The sequence below is a fragment of the Octopus bimaculoides genome, chromosome 22, assembly GCF_046866305.1.
Source record: "Octopus bimaculoides isolate indiv1 chromosome 22, ASM4686630v1, whole genome shotgun sequence".
Lineage (NCBI taxonomy): Eukaryota > Metazoa > Mollusca > Cephalopoda > Octopoda > Octopodidae > Octopus > Octopus bimaculoides.
Window position 1 is genome coordinate 24,683,682 of NC_142949.1, and position 21,695 is coordinate 24,705,376.

The following is a 21,695-nucleotide window of genomic DNA, read 5'->3' on the forward strand; positions in this document are numbered from 1 at the left end:
AATGCATTAAATGGGAGATTGGGGGTGGTGATGGTGGTGGTTGGGAGGGGTAAATTTTTTTTGGCATATTTCTAATCTCAAACATCTAAACCATAGGAATCTAAATAAAAAAGACTTTTCAAAAAAATGCATTTTTCAAGGAGAGGTGCGAAACTGCATTAGCCCCAAGATTTCTAATATGATATCGGCACAGGCATGATTGTGTAGTACAAAGTGTATTTCCAAATCACATGGTTCCATGTTCAGTCCCACAGTGTGGTACCTTGGGTAAGCATCTCCCATCTTGAGCTGACCAAAACCTTGTGAATGGATTCAATAGAAACTGAAAGAAGCCCGTGTGTGTACGTGTTTGTCTGTCTGTTTGTTCCCCCCCCACCACCATTTGACAGCCAGTTTTGGAGTGTATATGTCTCTGCAACTTTGCAGTTTGACAAAAGTGATTGATAGAATAAGTATCAGGCTCAAAAAATTAATTAGTGCTGAGGTTGATTGATTTGACTAAAAATTGTTCAAGGTAGTGCTCCATCCTGACCACAGTCTGATGACTGAAACAAGTAAAAGATAAAAGATAAACTTGATTCATGTGTTACAACAAATTTTGGAGATAACTAAGAATTTGGGAGTATTTAGTAAAATAACTGATCTTCTCAATATTAAGATATATCAAGAATATATAGGAATGGCTGTGTGGTAAGTAGCTTGCTTACAAACCACATGGTTCCGGGTTCAGTCCCACTGCGTGGCACCTTGGGCAAGTGTTTTCTACTATACCCTCGGGCTGACCAAAGCCTTGTGAGTGGATTTGGTAGATGGAAACTGAAAGAAGCCCGTCGTATACATGTATATATATATATATATATATATATATATATATATATATGTATGTATGTGTGTGTGTATATGTTTGTGTGTCTGTGTTTGTCCCCCCCTCCCAACATCGCTTGACAACCGATGCTGGTGTGTTTACATCTCTGTAACTTAGCGGTTCGGCAAAAGAGAATGATAGAATAAGTACTAGGCTTACAAAGAATAAGTCCTGGGGTTGATTTGCTCGGCTAAAGGCGGTGCTCCAGCATGGCCGCAGTCAAATGACTGAAACAAGTAAAAGAGTTAAAAGAGTATATATCTCAAAGAATTCTTAAAATTATGGAGGAAAGTTTTACAATTGGAAGTTTCATCTCCTAAAACTCTTTGGGGCAAATAAAAGCTCTGGCTGGAGGCTCAACTTTCCATATTCTTTTACAGGGCTTTTTAAAACAGGAGCACTGCAATAAGCATGTGAATCTGAGAGGAGAATATGTTGGATAAAATCATAATTAACTGATCCTCTTGTATTTCCTTTTACCCAAAGCCAGAAACTTTTCAGCACTCCCTCGTATGTTTTTGATTCTGTATTTCTAAGTTGTTCTGATTTGTTTTCTGTGTACACCAATATAAAAATGTTTTCTGTTTTCGCAGATTCTAACGAAAGAACTGGTTTTAGAGGAAGGAAAACCAGCAAAAGCTATTCAAATCAAAAGCAACGTCCCTCCCAGCTTATTTTGCACCAACGCAGAGAGAGATGAAGGTTCTTGTAATGTTCAGGTGAAAGCTACTGTGGACGGGAAGCGAATGAAGAAATGTCCAAATGGTTTGAGTATTATACAATCAGTGTTTCAGCAGACAGGCAAGGAATCAATGATAATGGAAAATGTCTGTGGTATTCCACTCAATTCAAAGAATTGGCAAACTGTTCAAGAAATATTCGTTAAGTCTTCTATAGATTCACTCATCGACAAAACACAAGAAGAAAGTGTCTTAATCTCAGTTGCAGTTCATCTTGATCGCTTCACCACGAAGTTGTTTAACGCCGGAAGAGTGAAAGTAAGTGATTTCTGTCTAATGTCACCTTTCCTTAAGATTGGGTGGGTAAGTGGTGGTGGTAATGTCCCCTATAACTTACTTGTTTTATACAGCCTGAAATGATGACATGGTGTGTATACAAAGTGATTAGTATTTATCAAATGTGAAGGCACATGGTCTAGTGGTGAGGATATTTAGCTCACAATCATAAGGTTGCCAGTACTGCCTGACTGGCCTTCGTAGGAGTTTTGAGCGAGATTGTTGCCAGTGCCCCTGGACTGGCTCTTGTGCGGGTGGCACATAAAATACACCATTTTGAGCATGGCCGTTGCCAGTACTGCCTGACTGGCCTTCGTAGGAATTTTGAGCGAGATCGTTGCCAGTACCCCTGGACTGGCTCTTGTGCGGGTGGCACATAAAATACACCATTTTGAGTGTGGCCGTTGCCAGTACTGCCTGACTGGCCTTTGTGCGGGTGACACGTAAAAGCACCCACTACACTCTCAGAGTGGTTGGCGTTAGGAAGGGCATCCAGCTGTAGAAACTCTGCCAAATCAGATTGGAGCCTGGTGTAGCCATCCAGTTTCACCAGTCCACAGTCAAATCGTCCAACCCATGCTAGCATGAAAAGCGGACGTTAAACGATGATGATGATGATGATGGTGATGATGTAGTGTGTCCCTGCTTCAGTCTACTCAGTTGAAACAAGGACCAACTGAGTACTCATGGCAGGTGCATAAATTAGCAGAGTAGGCTAACAAACCATTCATTTATCAAAACTGTTGCAAGTTGAACCTCACTTTATAGGATAGTCATAGTTGAATATTTTTGATTATAGATATGTTCATTCAAGATTAATGTAAAGTAAGGAGAGGACCACAAAACATCCTACATCAATTGCCTCCCATCTAAGCCATGTTAGCATGGGGAAAAAAAGCAAAACAAAAAGAAACATTAAAATGAAATAAGCAAACACAATTTTTACTGAGCAACACCCAAAAAATGCATACACACATTGAATAATGATAAAGCCAGTGTCTTTAATAAAATACATCCCATTTTCAAAATTATGAGAGAGAGGAAGACAAAGTACACACACACACACACACACACAAACACACACACACACACACACACACACACACACACACACACACACACACAGAGTTAACCTATTGAGGTATATTTCTTGTTACATTTCAGGTGAAAGTTATTGACATGGACAAAAAGGTTTTGTGTAAATCCATAAATGACCCTCATATCAGCACATTTGATGGGCGGTGAGTAAAATAAAAATTTTTCCTGCAATTAATATTTTTCTCCAACTGCATCTGTCTAAATAATGGTAGATCTAAAAGGTCAACACCATGTTCACGTAATGTAGATTCAGTTATTTTCTTCTTGTCTTAAATGTCCTATGATAATGTACCAACCAAAAAACCCATCATAATCCTTACCACCAATAATCTTTGGACTATTTTGAAAGACTTATCAGCAGAAACATAGATTCTAGAAGTCACATCACAAGCAGTCTATCTAAAAGTGATGTATCTGCAAATATCATTTAACTTCTTGTATGACATGTATCCACCCAACAGTATATGTACTTGTCAGTCAAATACCACCTGAGACTGTCCAGATCAGACCACCCATTATAGTTCTATGCTAATCGTAAAGGATGTTATCAACTTACTAATTTAAGGGAGAAGACTTTAATCCCTTCCTCTAGGCATGGCTGTGTGAGCGAGACGTTTGTTTCCCAATGATGTGGTCTCAGGTTCAGTCCCACTGAATAGCAACTTGAGCAAATGGATTTTACTTCTGCCTCAGGTCAATCAAAGCCTTGTGAGTGAATATGGGAGACAGAAACTGAAAGTCAATCATGTGTGTGAAAGCACTCAGGTGTCTCTTTGCCAGGGAAATGTTTGCTATTATAAATCAACCACATGTTACTGAAGTCTTGCGACTCATGTTTGGAGTCTTTTTATCCAAACTTTCATGTATACCTGAGTATGTTGTTCTTGAAGGGAGTATCTCAGTTTACCAGTAAATCTTATAATAAAACTCACAAGAAGGTCAGGGAAAGACATTTCTTTTTTATTTTATTTTTTGTGAGACATGGAGATGAGGCGGTGAAGCATGATCTTCAAATGTTGAACCTCACAGAAGCAATGACAAGTGACAGAGACCATTGGTCATATGCCGTGCTTGAGAAGACCCATGAAGTCAAGTGAAATCATTGTCATGGCTGATGCGGGAGTCATGTAACTGGCAACCATGCCAGTGACACATAAAAGGCATTCATTACACTCTTGGTGTGGTTGGTGTTAGGAGGGGCATCCAGCTGTAGAAACCAGGCCAGAGCAGATTGGAACACGGTGTAACCCTACAGCTTACCAGTTCCAGTCAAACCACCTAACCCATGCTGGCATGGAAAGCAGATGCTAAATGACGATGTGGCAGTTGTGATTCCACATCTGTTACTTATTTCTTTATTGCCCACAAGGGGCTAAACATAGAGGGGACAAACAAGGACAGACAAAAGGATTAAGTCAAAAAGATATGGAATGCTTCACGAATTTGCATGTCATCCTTACGCAGGGGACATGCTAATCTTCTCTGTATCGCTCAAATTTTAGAATATGTTCTGCCGTAGCTAGTACTGTTACGAATAGCATTTCCTTTATTACTACCATATCTTTTTGCAATAGTTAGTTTATCTGTTTTTTTAGATACTATGTAATTACACCAGTTTAAAATATGCAAATGTTGCTTATTACACAATAATCAAGACTGTAAATGAAAGGAATGGAAGAAACAGTCAAGCACAGACTTGGTTTTATATATATATATATATATAAAATATATATAGTTTTAGGGAAAATAACCAATTTTCAAGAACTCATCGATGAAAATCCACTATCACATATAGAAAAATTAATAATTAAAAGCACAATAAATGAGTATAATGTAAAGTAAAGTAAATATCATAAGATAAATATAATATAATATTATATTTATCTTATGATATTTACTTTACTTTACATTATACTCATTTATTGTGCTTTTAATTATTAATTTTTCTATATGTGATAGTGGATTTTCATCGATGAGTTCTTGAAAATTGGTTATTTTCCCTAAACCTATATATATTTTATATATACTTTATCTATAAGGCTCAATTTAATTTTAATTTTTTATAAATTGATTTTAATTGAGTTTTTTACCTGTAATTTTGGATTTTGTCCCTAATAATATTATTATATATATATATATATATATATATATATATGAAACAAATAATAAATGAGTATATGCATATATACGTACAGATATGTGCATACCTACGTCTACCTGTATATATAGGTGCATATCTTGGTACAGGACATTGCAAACAAAACGTAGACAAAAAAATAATAATAACCAGAGTACAGAAAACACACAGGCCACATAGAGAACATTTTCCTTCATCAGCTACCCCCATTCTAACACAGGCGTTTCGAAGAGTTAGGGCAGGACGCATTGTTAAAATGGCTCTTCCCACGGACCACAAATTAAATCTGTATACACAAACTAAATCTGTACCATGGAGGAATGTAGTGGCGGACAGAAAACAAAACAGGAAAACAAACGGAAAAGGCTATACGGCCAGGCATGAAAAATTATGTGTATATTGAACGCTGTGAAGTAACGAACTGGAAGCGGAACGAAGTAAGTTCACGTGTTTGCTCGGCGATAGCCAAGGAAGAAAAGGAATAGTAACTGTGTATATATATACACACACACATATGCATACTTACATGTGTGTGTGTGTGTGCCTGGCTGACTTTTATCCTCAAATCTACCCAACCATATTACATTATATCAGTGTCTTCATGTACAGAGCTCTGTGTATTTAAATGCTTTCCACAAAACAGGACCACTTCATTCAAATGGCTCTCAAGAAAGTATGTTATTGAACACTCTGCTCTGGATGCACACTAACAGCAGAAATACCTGTATGCTAATTAAAGCTATTACTTAACTCCTGTTCCTTTGTCATTCATTAATTGATGTATATGTATTTGCGTATCTGACTATCTGTCTTCTATTTAAGTATCTATCTATCTATCTATCTATCTATCTATCTATCTATCTATCTATCTATCTATACGCATATGTTTGTATGTATTTATATATGTACATGTATGTATATACATACAGATACACACACTCACTCAAATGTATATATATTTCAAAATGTCACTAAATGTTTTTTCTTTCAATTTTTAGAAAATACAATAACTTTTTTGAGGGTGAATTCATCATGCATCAACACAAGACACTACCTTTTGAGGTAAGGACTTTGAGGCACAAATATATCTTCAGTGTTTGTGTGTTTGCGTATGAATGAGGCAGTGATTTTCTTTTTGACATGTAAAAGTTAGGTGTTTTGACTCAATAAACATTCACAATGCCCACGGTCTGGGAATTGAAATTGTGATCCTACAGGGCATTGTGTGTGTTTATTGAGCAAAACACCTAAAGCTCCACAAGGCTCCAGCAGTGGAGTGGGGGTGGCAAACCTTGCTGTACTCTTTCACCACAACTTTCTCTGACTCTATCTTCCTGTTTCTGTTGGACCTGTATTTCAAAGGGCCAGCCTTATCACACTCTGTGTCACGCTGAGTCCCGCCGAGAACTATGTTAAGGGTACAGGTGTCTGTGGAATGCTCAGCCACATACCCATTAATTTCACGAGCAGGCTGTTCCATTAATTGGATCAACTGGATCCTCGTTGTAACTGACAGTGTGCCACGATATATATATATATATATATATATATATATATATATATATATATATATATATATATATATTATGCTGTAAGTTACTCAGTAAAGTAAACATTAACAATATCATATTGTAAATGCTTACACTTGTAGCTGCAGTATTTTATCTATGGAAGCTAAGTTCAATTCAGTCTAGTGATGGCTTAGGTGACTGTAACTTATATTGATATATCATGATAATATATGTACATCTAAAACATTAAAAAATATCTTTTTCTCTTTGTTATTCTAGGTTCACAGTTTTTACCGTTCTTGTGGTGGATTTGCTTCTTGCAACTGTGCAGTTGCAGTGCGCAGTGGAGATGATGTAATTGTCTTTGATCGATGTGGTCCATCAATGAAAAAGTCCAAACACAAAATTCCCATGACAGTTAAAATTTATCTCAATGATGTACTGACCCCTGGCACAAAAGTTATCAGCTTCAATGGTGGCAAGAAGTATGAAGTACGTGGGTTTTTATCTCCTTTTTTTTCACTCTTAATTATTTGAGGTACTTTTAGTGTACTTTTTACATATATTCCCCCAGCATTGTAGACTGGTTTTAGCCCTTTCTTATGTCTTTGTGAAATATTTTAATTTAAGCTTAAGTAGTGAGGTGTCTGTGAAGTCTGTTTTGAAACCTTGTGATTTCAGGTTCAATCCACTGTGTAGTGTTTTGGGGCAAGTTGTATTCTACCATAGCCTCAACTTCACCAATGACTCATGTGTGAAACTGGTTGGCAGAAATTGTGAAATCCCATTGCATTGTGTGTGTGTGTGTGTGTGTATGTGTCTGTGTCTTCTGTTGATATATATTGATAGGAAACACAATCAGTGATGATTTGGCTGCTAAATAACATCAGCAAACCCAAGAAAGAAGAAGATTAATAAATCACATCTTGTTATCAACAGTCTGCATCTCAGATACCAACAAGCTTAAATTTTAAATAGTCCAGTCCACCTAAGCTGTATATGTAATAGAGATTACACTCCTCTCTCTCTCTCTCTCTCTCTCTTCGCATATTCTTTTGTATGTTATTTTTTGTTGTATTTTTAAGGTCCACCTTCCAACTGGGATGGTTGTCAACATCCGACAAAGCTCTAGTCGTTTAGGCAGTTTCCTTAATCTCCAGATAAAACCATCAGCTGTTGACTTCAACAATACTGAAGGTAAAAGTCTAACTTTTATACAATTTCTTCTTATTATTATTATTATCATTATTATTTAATCAATTAAATAATTAATTAATTAATTAATTAAGGTGGTGAACTGACAGAACCATTAGCACGCCAGGTGAAATGCTTTGCAGTATTTTGTCTGCCACTACATTCTGAGTTCAAATTTCGCCAAGGTCGACTTTGCCCTTCACCCTTTCAGGGTTGATAAATTAAGTAACAGTGAAATGCTGGGGGGGGGGGGGGGGGGTCGATGTAATTTACTCATCCTGTCACCCAAAATGGCTGCCCTAGTGGCAAAATTTGTAACCATTATTATTATTATTATTATTACTATTATTATTATCATTGTCTGCCAAATCAGATTGGAGCCTGATGCTGCCTCCTGGTCCAACCCATGCTAGCATGGAAAGCGGATGTTAAACGACGATGATGATGATGATGACGTTATTAATGTTATTATAACTTAATTAGTTAATTAAGGTGGCAAGCTGGCAAAATCATTAGCATGTGGGACAGAGTGCTTAGTGGTATTTCACCTGTTGCAACATTCCAAGCTCAAATTCCGCTGAGGTCGATTTGCCTTTCATCCTTTTGGGGTCAATAAATCAAGTATCAGTGAAACACTGGGGTCCATGTAATTGACTAGTCCCATGCCCCAAAATTTCAGGCCTTGTGCCTTTAGTAGAAAGGATTATTATTATTATTAATGTCATTTATTTATTTTGTACGAAATTCTGTGCACAATGAAATTGTTGATATAAATTTCTTACAAGCCAACCACAACCTCCAGACTACTTTGGAATCTCCTGCAACACTTCTGGATGGTCTCCTTGTTTTAAGTCAGTGAATACTGTCATAATTCTTGCCCCAGTTCATCTTTGCTGTTACAAAGAGTTTTGCTGGTCTCTCGCTCAGCTGCGCCCCATACATAATAATCAACGGGGTTTCAGTTTAGGAATTAGGTGGCCAGATGTTAGGAGTGATTTGGTCACAGAAATTGTCTGACAGCCATGACTAGGTTCCCCGATTCGTATGGCATGGTGCAGTATCCTGTTGCCAGACATAGGGTCTTCCAGCAGCCACCCTTTTTACCCAGGGCAGTACTAGCTCTTCCAGACACTTCATGTAGGCTTCCATGTTGAGTCTGGAGCCATGTGGGAAGATGAATAAAGGCATAGCATTGTCATCACTAGTAATCACTCCAAACACCATGATGTTAACTTGATGTTTGATTTGTATCTCTCTCTGTACATGTTCTCAGATTGCACTGTCCTCAGATTGGCACCCAAACACTCTGAAATGTTCATATTGGAGCTTCTGGCGTGATTGCCACGCAGTACAGCATGTAATCGACTGGCCCCCTCCCCCAAAATTTCAGGTTTTGTGCCTAGAGTGAAAAAGTCTATTTAATCTTTCAAGTTCGATTCCTGCTGAGATTAACTTTGCCTTTCATATGCTCAGGTTTGGTAAAATGAGCCCCATCAAGTTATGGTGTAGATTAATTCAACTCAATGTTACCTCTTGTCCTCCAAATTTTGTCTCTGTGCTAACATCTAGAATTGCTATCAAATATTTTTGTTTTTCTTTTTTTAATCAGAAAGGGTAAAAATATCACAAAGAAATGGCTTTGGCTTGATTTTTTTCAGGTTTGTGTGGAACATATGATGGAAACAAGAAGAATGACCTATTAATGTCAAATGGCACCTTATATACTGTAATCAAGAAAAAGAAAGCAGATCCATTTTCTCTGAGTTGGAGGTAAGATGTTTTGGCATTTTAAAGTTTTTTCCCCTTGAAAGAAAGGCACACAACACACAACTCTTTTCTGTGTTTCAGTCATTTGACTGCGGCCATGCTGGAGCACCACCTTTAGTCGAGCAAATCGACCCCAGGACTTATTCTTTGGACGCCTAGTACTTATTTTATCGGTCTCTTTTTGCCGAACCGCTAAGTTACGGGGACATCAAAACACCAGCATCGGTTGTCAAGCGATGGTGGGGTACAAACACAGACACACAAACATATACACACACATACATTATATATATATATATATATGCACACACACACATATATATATATATATATATATATACAAACACACACATATATATATATATATATATATATATATATATACACACACACACACATATATATAGTGAGACAGTTGCAAGAGAAATACCTAGCCAAGGATAAACCTCTGTACCTGGCTTTCGTTGACATGGAGAAAGCCTTTGACAGGGTCCCCCGATCCCTTATCTGGTGGTCAATGAGGAAACTTGGGATAGAAGAATGGCTAGTGAGAGCTGTGCGAGCCATGTACAGAGATGCGGCCAGTAAGGTGAGGGTTGGAAATGAGTACAGCAATGAATTCCGGGTAGAGGTAGGGGTCCACCAAGGTTCCGTCCTCAGCCCCCTATTATTTACCATAGTCCTCCAGGCAATCACAGAGGAGTTCAAGACAGGTTGCCCCTGGGAGCTCCTCTATGCTGATGACCTTGCCCTAATTGCGGAGTCACTATCAGAACTAGAGGAGAAGTTTCAGGTGTGGAAGCAAGGTCTAGAATTGAAGGGCCTTAGAGTCAACCTAGCTAAAACCAAAATCCTAATAAGTAGGAAGGTAGATAAAACACAAACCCCTTCAGGTAGATGGCCCTGCTCAGTATGTAGAAAAGGAGTAGGTAGTAACTCTATAAGATGTACCCGGTGCAAGCTATGGACACATAAGAGGTGCAGCAACATCAAAGGCAGGTTAACTAGCAAGTTAGTTTTTGTTTGTGGCAGATGTTCAGGTGCAATAAAGACTGCAAACAAACAGGAAACAACTTCTATCTCATTCCAGGGTGAAAAACTAGAGGTAGTCGATAGCTTCCGCTATCTGGGCGACCAAGTTAGTAGTGGGGGTGGGTGCGCTGAAAGTGTAGCTGCTAGAATAAGAATAGCCTGGGCAAAGTTTAGAGAGCTCTTACCCCTGCTGGCGACAAAGGGACTCTCACTCAGAGTAAAAGGCAGACTGTATGACGCATGCGTACGAACAACCATGCTACATGGCAGTGAAACATGGGCTGTAACTGCTGAGGACATACGTAAGCTCGCAAGGAATGAAGCCAGTATGCTCCGTTGGATGTGTAATGTCAATGTGAATACCCGTCAGAGTGTAAGTATCTTGAGAGAAAAGCTGAACATTAGAAGCATCAGTTGTGGCGTGCAAGAGAGACGATTGCGCTGGTATGGACATGTGGTGAGAATGGAGGAGGATAGCTGCGTGAAAAAGTGCCACACCCTAACAGTTGAGGGAACCCGTGGAAGAGGTAGGCCCAGGAAGACCTGGGCTGAGGTGGTGAGGCAAGACCTTCGTACATTGGGCCTCACCGAGGCGATGACTACGGACCGAGACCTTTGGAAATGGGCTGTGCGTGAGAAGACCCGGCAAGCCAAGTAAGATCGTTGCCAGTGCCCCTGGACTGGTTCTTGTGCGGGTGGCACATGAGATGCACCATTTTGAGCGTGGCCGTTGCCAGTACCGCCTGACTGGCTCCTGTAGGATTTTCGAGCGAGATCGTTGCCAGTGCCCCTGGACTGGCTTGTGCGGGTGGCACATAAAAGACACCATTTCGAGCGTGGCCGTTTTCGTGCGGGTGACACGTAAAAGCACCCACTACACTCTCTGAGTGGTTGGCGTTAGGAAGGGCATCCAGCTGTAGAAACTCTGCCAAATCAGACTGGAGCCTGGTGTTGCCATCCGGTTTCACCAGTCCTCAGTCAAATCGTCCAACCCATGCTAGCATGGAAAGCGGACGTTAAACGATGATGATGATGATATATATATATACATATATATATATATATATATATGACGGGCGTCTTTCAGTTTCCACCTACCAAATCCACTCACAAGGCTTTGGTCGGCCCAAGGCTATAGTAGAAGACACTTGCCTAAGGTGCCACACAGTGAGAATGAACCTGGAACCATGTGGTTGGTAAGCAAGCTACTTACCACACAGCTACACCTGCACCTAATGAAAAAGAAGAGTGGGCCACATGGAAACAGTGACAAGTGACCAAGACGTTTGGTGATATACCATGCTTGAGAAGACCTGTCAAGCCAAGTGAAATTGTAGTCATGGCTGATGCCAGTGTTACATAACTGGCACCTGTGCCGGTGGCACATAAAAAACACCCACTACACTCTTGCAGGAGTTGGCATTAGGAAGGGCATCCAGCCATAAAAACCACGTCAAATCAGATTGAAACCTGATGCAGCTCCCCAGCTTACCAGTTTCCAGTCAAACCGTCCAACCCATGCCAGCATGGAAAATGGACGTTAAATGATGATGATGACTTGCAAGAGAATGGCCTCTGTTAAAGGCACCCGAGTGTCCAGTAGTGTCATTAACATGATATTAATGCACACATTCCAGTCTGTTCTCTCATCTGTGAATAACTCCCTCACTTCTTCCTGAAAATGGTTTGGCTGCAACCGTTCCATTGCTTGTTAAGCCATTAAAAATTTTTTTTTTTTTTAAATCAATCAAAAACAATAGAACAACAAATGGTTTAATGTTTTTATTTTATTTTTTTTTCTTTCCTCCAGAGTTGAACAGAAAGATTCTCTTTACAATGGATATTGTCCAACTGCAAATTCTAAAGAATATGGTCAACGGTACTGCCAGTGTGTACAAAACAAACCAGAAGTGTGTGGTCCCAACTTTGATGTCATAAACTGTAATGCACCAGTAGCAGTTCAGAAAGGAAAGAAACAGAAGAAATTCTTGGGTTGGTACCACAATTATTGTTATCATTGTCCTCTTCATCACCATCATCATTACCACCACCACCACCATCATCATTACTATTGTCATTATCATCACCATCACCATCACCACTACTGCAATCATCGTTGTCATTATTATTTTTATGTTTACCTTTTCCTTGCTGGTATGAGTTGGATGAGATGTATTGAGCCAAAGTTCTGAGGCCACGTGCCAATCCAATTACCAAGCTTTTATTTCCGAACGAAGCATTTTGTTAAATGGAGGACTTTCTACACAACACAAAATGGTCCATTAATTTTCATTATCTTCATTATCTACACCCACAATGAAATAGGTCGACTTTTGCCAGGCTTTCTCTCTCTCTCCCTCTCTCTCTCTCTTTATCTATCTCTCCCTCTCACCCCTCCCTTTCTCTATCCTCTCTCTCTTTGTTTTTATTTTCTATATATGCACCCTTCTAAAGTCTAGCCAGGCTCATGGGCCCTGTTTCCCAGTTTCTATGGTGTATGTGTTCCTCCCCCCCCCCAGCTGGACGGGATGCCAGTCCATCGCAGCGTTACTCAAGAAACAGGAAGAAAGACTGAGAGAAAGTTGGGGCATAAGAGTACAACAGGGGTCGCCACCACCCCCTGCCAGAGCCTCATGGAGCTTTAGGTGTTTTCGCTCAATAAACACTCACAACACCCAGTCTGGGAATCTAAACCACGATCCTCTGACCGCGAGTCTGCTGCCCTAACCACTGGGCCATTGCGCCTTCACCTCTTATTGTTTACCACTCTGTTTCTCTCTCCTCCCCCATTCTCTCTCTCCTCCTTTCTCCCTCTCCCCCGTTCTCACTCTCCTTACAGTTATTCCCTTTTCCTCCATGTCCTCTACTTTAAGTCTCTCGCTATAGTCGAGTTTCTAAATCTATAAACCTCATCTTATATGCTCACACTTTTTTTTTCAAATTTATATAAAATTTTACCTTTCTACCGATAAATAAACAAAAAAATAAAATTTAGTATCCAAGGAAACCTGGTATTTGTGAGTTTGAATAAATGCATCTGCCAGAACAAGAGGTTGTTGTTGGGTGCGTGTGTGCATGCGTGCATGTGTGTGTGTGTATGTATGCTTGTGTGTATGTGTGCATAAACAAGAATGGAGTAAACCACATCTTTAGTTGATGGTTACACCTTATATTACTGATGACTATTCCTATTGGGCCAGCATATTTAGATATAGACAAAAGTTACCTCGATTAAAGATGTGATTATTTTCCAATATTGTTCATGTTATCATATACTATAGATTTCTTGAAATTCTTCTAAGAGATATCTTAGTTAATGGATGTTAATTCTATTTGAATTTAATGGTATCTGATTATTTGACATAGTTAATCAAGTTCGCTTAATACTGAGTGCTTTTTTGATAGCTGCCTGAATTTATTAATCCATTTTACTTCTGATATATATATCTTTGTATTTTGTAAATGGCAGATACCTAGCAGTGCGCTCATAAAAGTCCCTATGTTGCTTGTTGCTGGCCACCATGAATCATTTCCAGTCAAATTAATGGTTTCCCATCGAGTACATGGATATTATAAGTAATATTTATTGATATCCTATCGATGTAGTGAGGTGATCCCATAAAAATACATGTCATGGCGAAACATATGTAGCAATGCATTAATGAAAATATAAAATCTTCATCCTTGAAATATTTTTTGTTATATATATATATATATTTGCACACACGCATAAAATATTTGACAGCTGAAATATTTAACATCTAACCTTTTATTAGGATTGGACATCACTGAAACCTTACTGAAGATTGCAGAGACACCACAGAAATGTTTAACTAATAAACCACAGATAATATTTGAATACAACAGCACCTATGTAGCAGAGGTAAATCATATTTTGTTATTTTCTTTTGAGTTTTTGATGTTTTTTTTTTGTTTCTCTGTTAGGGGTTTCTCTCAGTTTTATACAACGAAACGTGGCTGCAACAATAACTGGGAGAAGACTTTTGTCTATTGAGTCGTATCCTAGTTGCCCTAAATTTCCCTATATAGTTGTCCTGCCTCCTATTTTGGAAATCCTGTTTTCTTGTTATGTTACCTTTTTCTATCTTTTATTCTGTTTGTTGTACTTTTACTTTTAGTTATCATTGCTGTTTTTATTTACTTCACTTATTGCTGCTTTCTCTCCCTTCTTTTCCCTTTTACCAGATGAGTTGTAGAAAACTTGAGCACTGTATACTATAAGCTTGTTTTTTTTTTTTTTAAGTGAATGAAATTAATTTGCTTTAAAAATCTTGAAAGATAAATTTAATTCATGTAAACTTGCAGAATGATTGGTGTCAATAGTAATATTCATTTGATAATTTTTACTCTATTGTACAAATATTAATTAAACTCCTATTTTAATTTCTCCCTCAGGAATTCCAGTCAAATCTTACTGAAGCAGAGAGTATGAAGAAATGTTCTGAACATATTAAAAATTCTAAAATAGGAAAACAGTGCAAATCCGTTGCAAATATAAACTACACTGAGATTATTTACTTCTGCAGTCAAGATCTAATGGTAAATCATAATCTTCAAGATATGTCTGTGTTGACTAAAGACTTAAATGTTTCAATCAGTCAAATAACATATTATTCTTTCATTCCACCAATCCACAATCATTTTAATTATTGTTAATTGATTAGCATTTATTGTAAGTATAGAATGAAGGATGTTACATAAATTGAAAAGTTATTTTATTGTCAGGCATTTATCAACTTTCATATTATAACTCAATTGCCTTCACCTTACTTGGCTATGACTACCACCACCAGGACTCTGTAGAAAATGAAGGAGCCTCTACATAGTTGTTCAATCTGCAAAAAAGAGCAACCAAATCGCCCTCTAACCATACTGCTATCTTAAATAAAAGGAGGACTCATTAGATCTAGTCTTACAAACCCCTATAAAATAACAGATGGCCACAGTTGGAATACCTTTGATAATGGGTCTATTTGAACACAGTTGACCAGAAATTCAACAACAACAACAGATAATGAGTGTGCCTCTACATGGTTGCTTGACCTGTTAGAAATAGCTGCTAAATCTTCCTTAAATTTTATCTTAGAGTATTGAAAGGAAGTAGACAGGGAGGAAAGAGTGGCTAATGTGGTCTTTGATACAAAATATCCAAGAGAAGGATCGAGGGGCCAGGCTAGAATGCCTGCTTAGTCAAGGATGATGACATGAGGACCAAACAACAACAACAACAGCAAGTAAACAGAAACAAACTAAATGGTGTGAGGGGATGTAATGGACACACAGACAGACTGACTGACTGTGTTTATCTTCACCTGAGGTATATCTATAAAAGATATAAATATTGGCAAGAAAACTAATACATCAGTTCTTTCATATAAAAAAACCTTGTGAAGTGTTTGTTCTTACTAATGCAGTGTACTAGTGATTAACCCTTCAGGTATCTGAAACCAACATGTTATTGTTTACCTGATATAAAATTAAAATAGTAAATAATTGCTGTCAAGAACAATAGCTTCTGTGTTTGGGACAAGAGTTTAACCCTTTTGATATTAACTTACCTGAAACTGCCTCTGGTTCTATTATATAGATTTCCTGTTTCAAAGTGATTAAACCTTCCATCAAAATATATTTATGTTCCAAACACCAGTGGAATGATGACAAAGTTTTCTTACAAAATTCTTCATTATTTACAAAATTACTTGAACATAGACATTGTAATTCAACAGAAATATGGCTATGAATGGGTTAAGGAATACCATAGTGAGCCAATTAATAGCTGAATACATAAACGTATCACTTTTATCTTATTTTTTTATTCTTTTACTTTAACAGTTAACTGGAAATGTGATGTGGACATTAGCAGCACTAAGCAACCTTGAAGAAACTTGTCTCACTCAAATAAAGACCAACATTACTGAGTGGATAGTTCCTGAAGCTGGTGAACTACCTGAGTTTCCTTCAAATATAACTGATGCACTTTGTTTGAATGACTGTAGTAACCAGGGTACCTGTGAGAAAGGTAAGCAATAGTTCAATAGTTTAGATACTGTTTATAAATGAATCTAACCACGACTGAAAGGTTAAAAATATTTCTTGTGTAATTATGAGGGTCAGAAGTGGATCAAAGTCTATGATGACATCTGCAGTAAATATATTTTATTGTTTTCTAATGAAGAGCCTTGTCCAAAACACAAGATCTCTCTTCTTTTCTCACAGCAAACTAACTAATTCCTCTCTGTACACTCAATATTTATTGACACAGGCCACCACTAGTTTCTATTCTATCATTCCATTGGAGACTCTTTAACCTTACTGTCTCCTTTTATTGACTACACAAAGGATTAAAGGCTAAGTGGACCCAGTAAAATGACAACTGACAGAGAGCTGAAACTAAAGATTATAAATCATTTAGCCTGCTGCTCTACTGCTTTTGGCTGATCACCATATTTGATAATCACTGTTTTACTGTAACAGTCAGACTATTAGACGATGTTATACACCTCTAGTCATAGTGTTCTTCTAAGTGGAGGTGTGTGGCTTAGTGGTTAGGGTGTTGGCCTCATGACTGTGGTTTCAATTCCTGGACCTGGCGATGCATTGTGTTCTTGAGTAAAACACTTCATTTCACATTGCTCCAGTCCACTCAGCTGGCAAAAATGAGTAATCCTGTAATGGACTGGTGTCCCATCCATGTGGGGAATCTATATGCCATAGAAACTGGGAAACCAGCCCTTATGAGTTGGTTTGACTCAAGAATGTAACTACCTATAATGTTCTTCCTCACATTGTTGTAGTTTTTTAATCATTCCACATTGCTAATTAAGCAAGCAGACCAACATTTTTGGGGGAATAGAATACCAGTACATTGCAGAATTAGCAATTTACAGTTCAGTGGACCAGAGCAACAGCAAATGAAATATTTTGTTCAAGAACATACGGCAGTGCCAGTCTGAGAATAGAAACCACAACCTTGCAATCATGACTACAACACTCTAACCACTAGATTATGCACCTTTATATGTTTGATAATAATAATAATGACAATAAGCAAAGCTGACATTCTCCAAAATCATGCTGAGGGTCCAGGTATAGCTTCTATGTTTTTTGTTCATATATTGTTTTTTTTTTTGTTTTTTTTTTTGACAGTGGATAGACAGAATTGTTTGAACTTCAGATGAGATTCCTTAAGTACTTGTTCTGTCTCTTTCAATTCTGAGTTGCTAGGTGTCTGGATTAATCTGTTGCCCAATTTCACCCCACACCAAACAGTCCTTGGATGCCGTTAGTAAAGTTCATTCTGTTGCAGACATTTAGACCAGACTACTCTTAGTTTAAGGTTAACATCCCCACTTCTCTCAGTTTCTGAGTCCTTAAAAAATAGAAGCCTACTTCTTATCAGAAACAGTGGTACTTAAAATGAATTAGTCAGTCATTCTTTAAATCTTATGTTTCTGTTTATTTCAGGTGTTTGCCTGTGTAACCAACTATTTGATGGTGTTGACTGTTCCATCAGTATTGTCAAACCACCAACTATTGAGACAACATACTTCATCAGAAAGATCCAAGTTTTGAACAAAATAAGGGACCTGGTAGTAACTGGAAGTGGTTTTATTGAAGGTCCCAATCTTACTTGCTCAATCAGAGAAAATGTAAGCAGCATGTTTTGAGTTATTCTTTTTTTTAATCTTTTATGCAAAAACAAAACTAAAAATTCTTATCATCATCATCTTCATCATGAGTTGTTTAGTCCCAGGCCTGACTTGATGGAAGCAGACCTATTAAGAAAATTTCCAGCTTTGACTACCAAGGTTATGTGTGTGTGTGTGTGTGTGTGTGTGTGTGTGTGTGTGCATTTCTCCGTTTTTTTTTTTTTCTTTCTCTCACAATTTTTTTTTCTCATCCCTTTCCATCGAAGAGCGTAGGCTCAAAATACTAAAGACTTTTCCATTCTTCCTGAGTCTAATACACCTGTTCGTGTATATATATATATATATATATATATATATATATAAAATTTTAAATTTAAAAGAGAGTTTTGACGCTAATATCCATTATTATTGAAATAATAATAATGGATATCAGCATCAAAACTCTCTTTTAAATTTAAAACTTTGGATATATAACCAAGGAGAACAATCCTTAAGGAGTCTAATTTAGACCTTTTGTGGTGAAATCTCTTGCTATAATGGTAACGATTACATAGTTTTCTAGAAAAAAAAAATATATATATATATATGTGTGTGTGTGTGTATACACACACACACACACATGTATATATTCACGAGGGCTGCAACTTGATTTCAAGCAATTGTTTGATTGTTCTCATAAAGCCATATGAGTGTGACTTTTTCAGTCCTGTTGGTGGGGGCCAACACTCTTTTGCACAGATGTGACACTAATGGGCATCTCTTGCAACAGACGTTCACAGAGCTACCGTTCTCACGAACACATGCCTTCTTTCCATCATGAGGTTTTTCATAGAGTGTTTTACTTTTTTTCAACTCTGGTCAGCCATAGTAACTCATACTTAATATAGATGTTAAAAATCAAGTGAGAACTCAGCCTGAAAGTTTTTTAAAGGGAGAAAAAGTCTTATACAGGGTCATTCCTACACTCTATATAAAATATGCATTTGTTAAAAGTGAAGAACTTAGTCTACATCATTTGATGCAAACGAAATTGCAGGTGTAACATCAGAGATTACCTTCTCTTTGACAAATGTCTGAACAAAGACTAAGGATCTTTCATTCCCATCTGTTGGATGGCAGTTGACTCAACAGAATTTGTCCAGTTTTTGTTAGGATTTGATGGTGTCATCTCAAATATATTTCCTTCTGCTTAAATTTTATTTATATTAATTTGTTTTTTTTTTTTGTTTTTTTCTCTCTCTGTTTTCAGAAAGAAAATTCCCAAATCTTTTACCTGAAAGCTAGTTATATCAGTTCTGAACAGATCATGTGTCCAGTACCCCAGAAAGGAACTCAGAATGTTTCCATCAGCAATAGTAATGGTATCTGGAGTGTTAGCATCACAGTTAAACATTACAACCCACTGTGTGAAGATTGTAACAATGATAAGTGCACTCCTCGTGTAAGTTAAAGAATAACTTTGTTTATAGCACTACACCTACCTCTATCTGTCTGTCTATATGTCTATTCGTCTGTCTGTTGTTTAAGCCTAGTTCAAACCCATGATCAAACCCATGGTCAAACCCATGGTCAAAGGCATTCCAGCCATAATCATCATATCTTAAAATGTAGGCATTGAATACCTCAGACTACAGTATTCAAAGTACTTTTGTTTTCCAAGAAACAGTCTACGATCTGAGAATTGAGTGCAGTTTCTAGAGATCTGTTGCAAGCATATTGAGCTTATCTCAATAATGTATTAAGGCTTTATACAACTATTTATATCCATTTCTGACAAAAACATTTTCTTGAGGCTAATCATCTCTGAGAGAACAACTTAAAATTACATGATATGATGCATTCAGTCAATTTTTTTTTCTTATTCAGTTGAATAAGTTAAACCCTTAGTAGCTATTATTTGGTTCAGTGATCTATCTCCTGATCAGTTAACCCTCAGTGATTAAATTCAGTGCCTGAATTACCTATAGGTTTGGCAAATTGAAGCCTAAAGTCTCAAACTCTAAGGGGCTGTCAGCCAAGGAGATAATGTTTCTGTCATTGTCACAGGTCTTTTACAAGCAGTCATACCAGTAGAAAAGCCTTAGTCCACTAAATTCACCACTGAGTTGATCCATGTTCAAAAGTGTTTCAGATATCTTGTATCCAACACTGCCTTAATTCTTTTAACACCACTTTATCCTTGGATGGTCTTCAGTGGAGCTCATTTTGTGGCATTTGAGCCATGTATCTAGTGTAAGGTTAACTTCCTTTCCTTTCTATCAGTCTCAGAAATCCTGGGCTGGTTCATAAGATCATGGCCAGGCAATAGAGCAATCTAATGCAGATTTTGGTATCATCTTATTTTAAGATGGTATGATGTGGTTTAGGGAATAATTAGATGCTATTTCTAGTAGGTCAGTCAATTGTTGTTGGTATCAGTTTTTCACATAGTATTCTTGTATCTCCTTTCAGGCTGATGTGTGTACCATTGGAGGTGTTTGTTTCCCTAATGGCGCAATAAATCCAGAAGACACTTCACAAGTCTGTATTTCATCAAAGAATCCATCCAGTTGGTCTGTACTTCAGTGTAAGTATTTCATTGCTATTTAGCCCTAGGTCAGCCCCAATTGAGTGGAATTGTTACCCAAGCTGTTCATCAACCCTGACTTTTTGTTCATCAACAACTACATCTTCCAATGTGTCTGTTCCTCTTTAAGGAGAATTGGTTGCTATTTAAAGCAGGTTGTACAACAGGATACAGTCATCTTTGATGGTTCAAAGCATTTCATAATGTGCCAAATTAATCACTGTAACTTTGATTAACATGTTACACTGTATCTCTGTCACTCTCTAATATATCATTTGTCCATTTGTTACATTGTGTTTTATAAGTTAATGTCCCATAAGCTAATATTTTTGTCACATGTTACTGTATAACAGTTCAATGTGTTACATGTCAGTTTGTCCTTGATTAACGAGTCAAGTTAATGTATCATTAATCTCTGTGTCACATCTAATGTGTCACACATCAGTGAGAGTTAACTCTTTTGATAGCAACATTCATGACACTTTTTATGAATCAAACTTCCTGTTTAAAAGTAAAAACCTTCCATCAAAACATTATTTTATGTTCCAAACACCAGCTTAATAATGCTAATACTGTGTAAAAATAATCTTTATTTATTTTGTCATTGGTCAGTGAGTGTTATTTCCTATTTGCTTCTATCAAGAAATCAAGGGAAATGACTACTATTCTCTTCAAATTTTTTGCTTTTATGACTTGGACATCAATGTTTTGAAACTGGCCTATTTTTCAGTACATTTTAGACAGATTCAGTGTTGATTTGCTGAAGCAGAAATATCATTATAGCATATATTCTGCTCAATACTACAAGATTTGCTTGTCAGTCACTTGATCTTAACCAC

The 21,695-nt window shown here is 37.4% G+C and overlaps 1 protein-coding gene and 1 non-coding gene across 2 annotated transcripts in view; one reads left to right on the forward strand and one right to left on the reverse strand.

Moving 5' to 3' along the window:
• The window catches only part of LOC106880038 (uncharacterized), a 455,047-nt gene that overhangs the window by 306,079 nt on the left and 127,273 nt on the right, over window positions 1-21,695 (forward strand). Inside the window, exons 134-146 of the mRNA XM_014929839.3 lie at window positions 1,459-1,863; window positions 3,046-3,122; window positions 6,115-6,178; window positions 6,907-7,119; window positions 7,713-7,824; window positions 9,480-9,591; window positions 12,431-12,612; window positions 14,397-14,503; window positions 15,037-15,180; window positions 16,474-16,660; window positions 18,106-18,290; window positions 19,540-19,731; window positions 20,742-20,856. Of these exons, the coding sequence (XP_014785325.3) occupies window positions 1,459-1,863; window positions 3,046-3,122; window positions 6,115-6,178; window positions 6,907-7,119; window positions 7,713-7,824; window positions 9,480-9,591; window positions 12,431-12,612; window positions 14,397-14,503; window positions 15,037-15,180; window positions 16,474-16,660; window positions 18,106-18,290; window positions 19,540-19,731; window positions 20,742-20,856 (2,095 nt within the window). The remainder of the gene's footprint in view (window positions 1-1,458; window positions 1,864-3,045; window positions 3,123-6,114; window positions 6,179-6,906; window positions 7,120-7,712; window positions 7,825-9,479; window positions 9,592-12,430; window positions 12,613-14,396; window positions 14,504-15,036; window positions 15,181-16,473; window positions 16,661-18,105; window positions 18,291-19,539; window positions 19,732-20,741; window positions 20,857-21,695) is intronic.
• On the reverse strand, window positions 4,399-4,505 carry LOC128250570 (U6 spliceosomal RNA). The gene has a single exon (XR_008266609.1). It is a non-coding gene; the product is annotated as a U6 spliceosomal RNA (small nuclear RNA).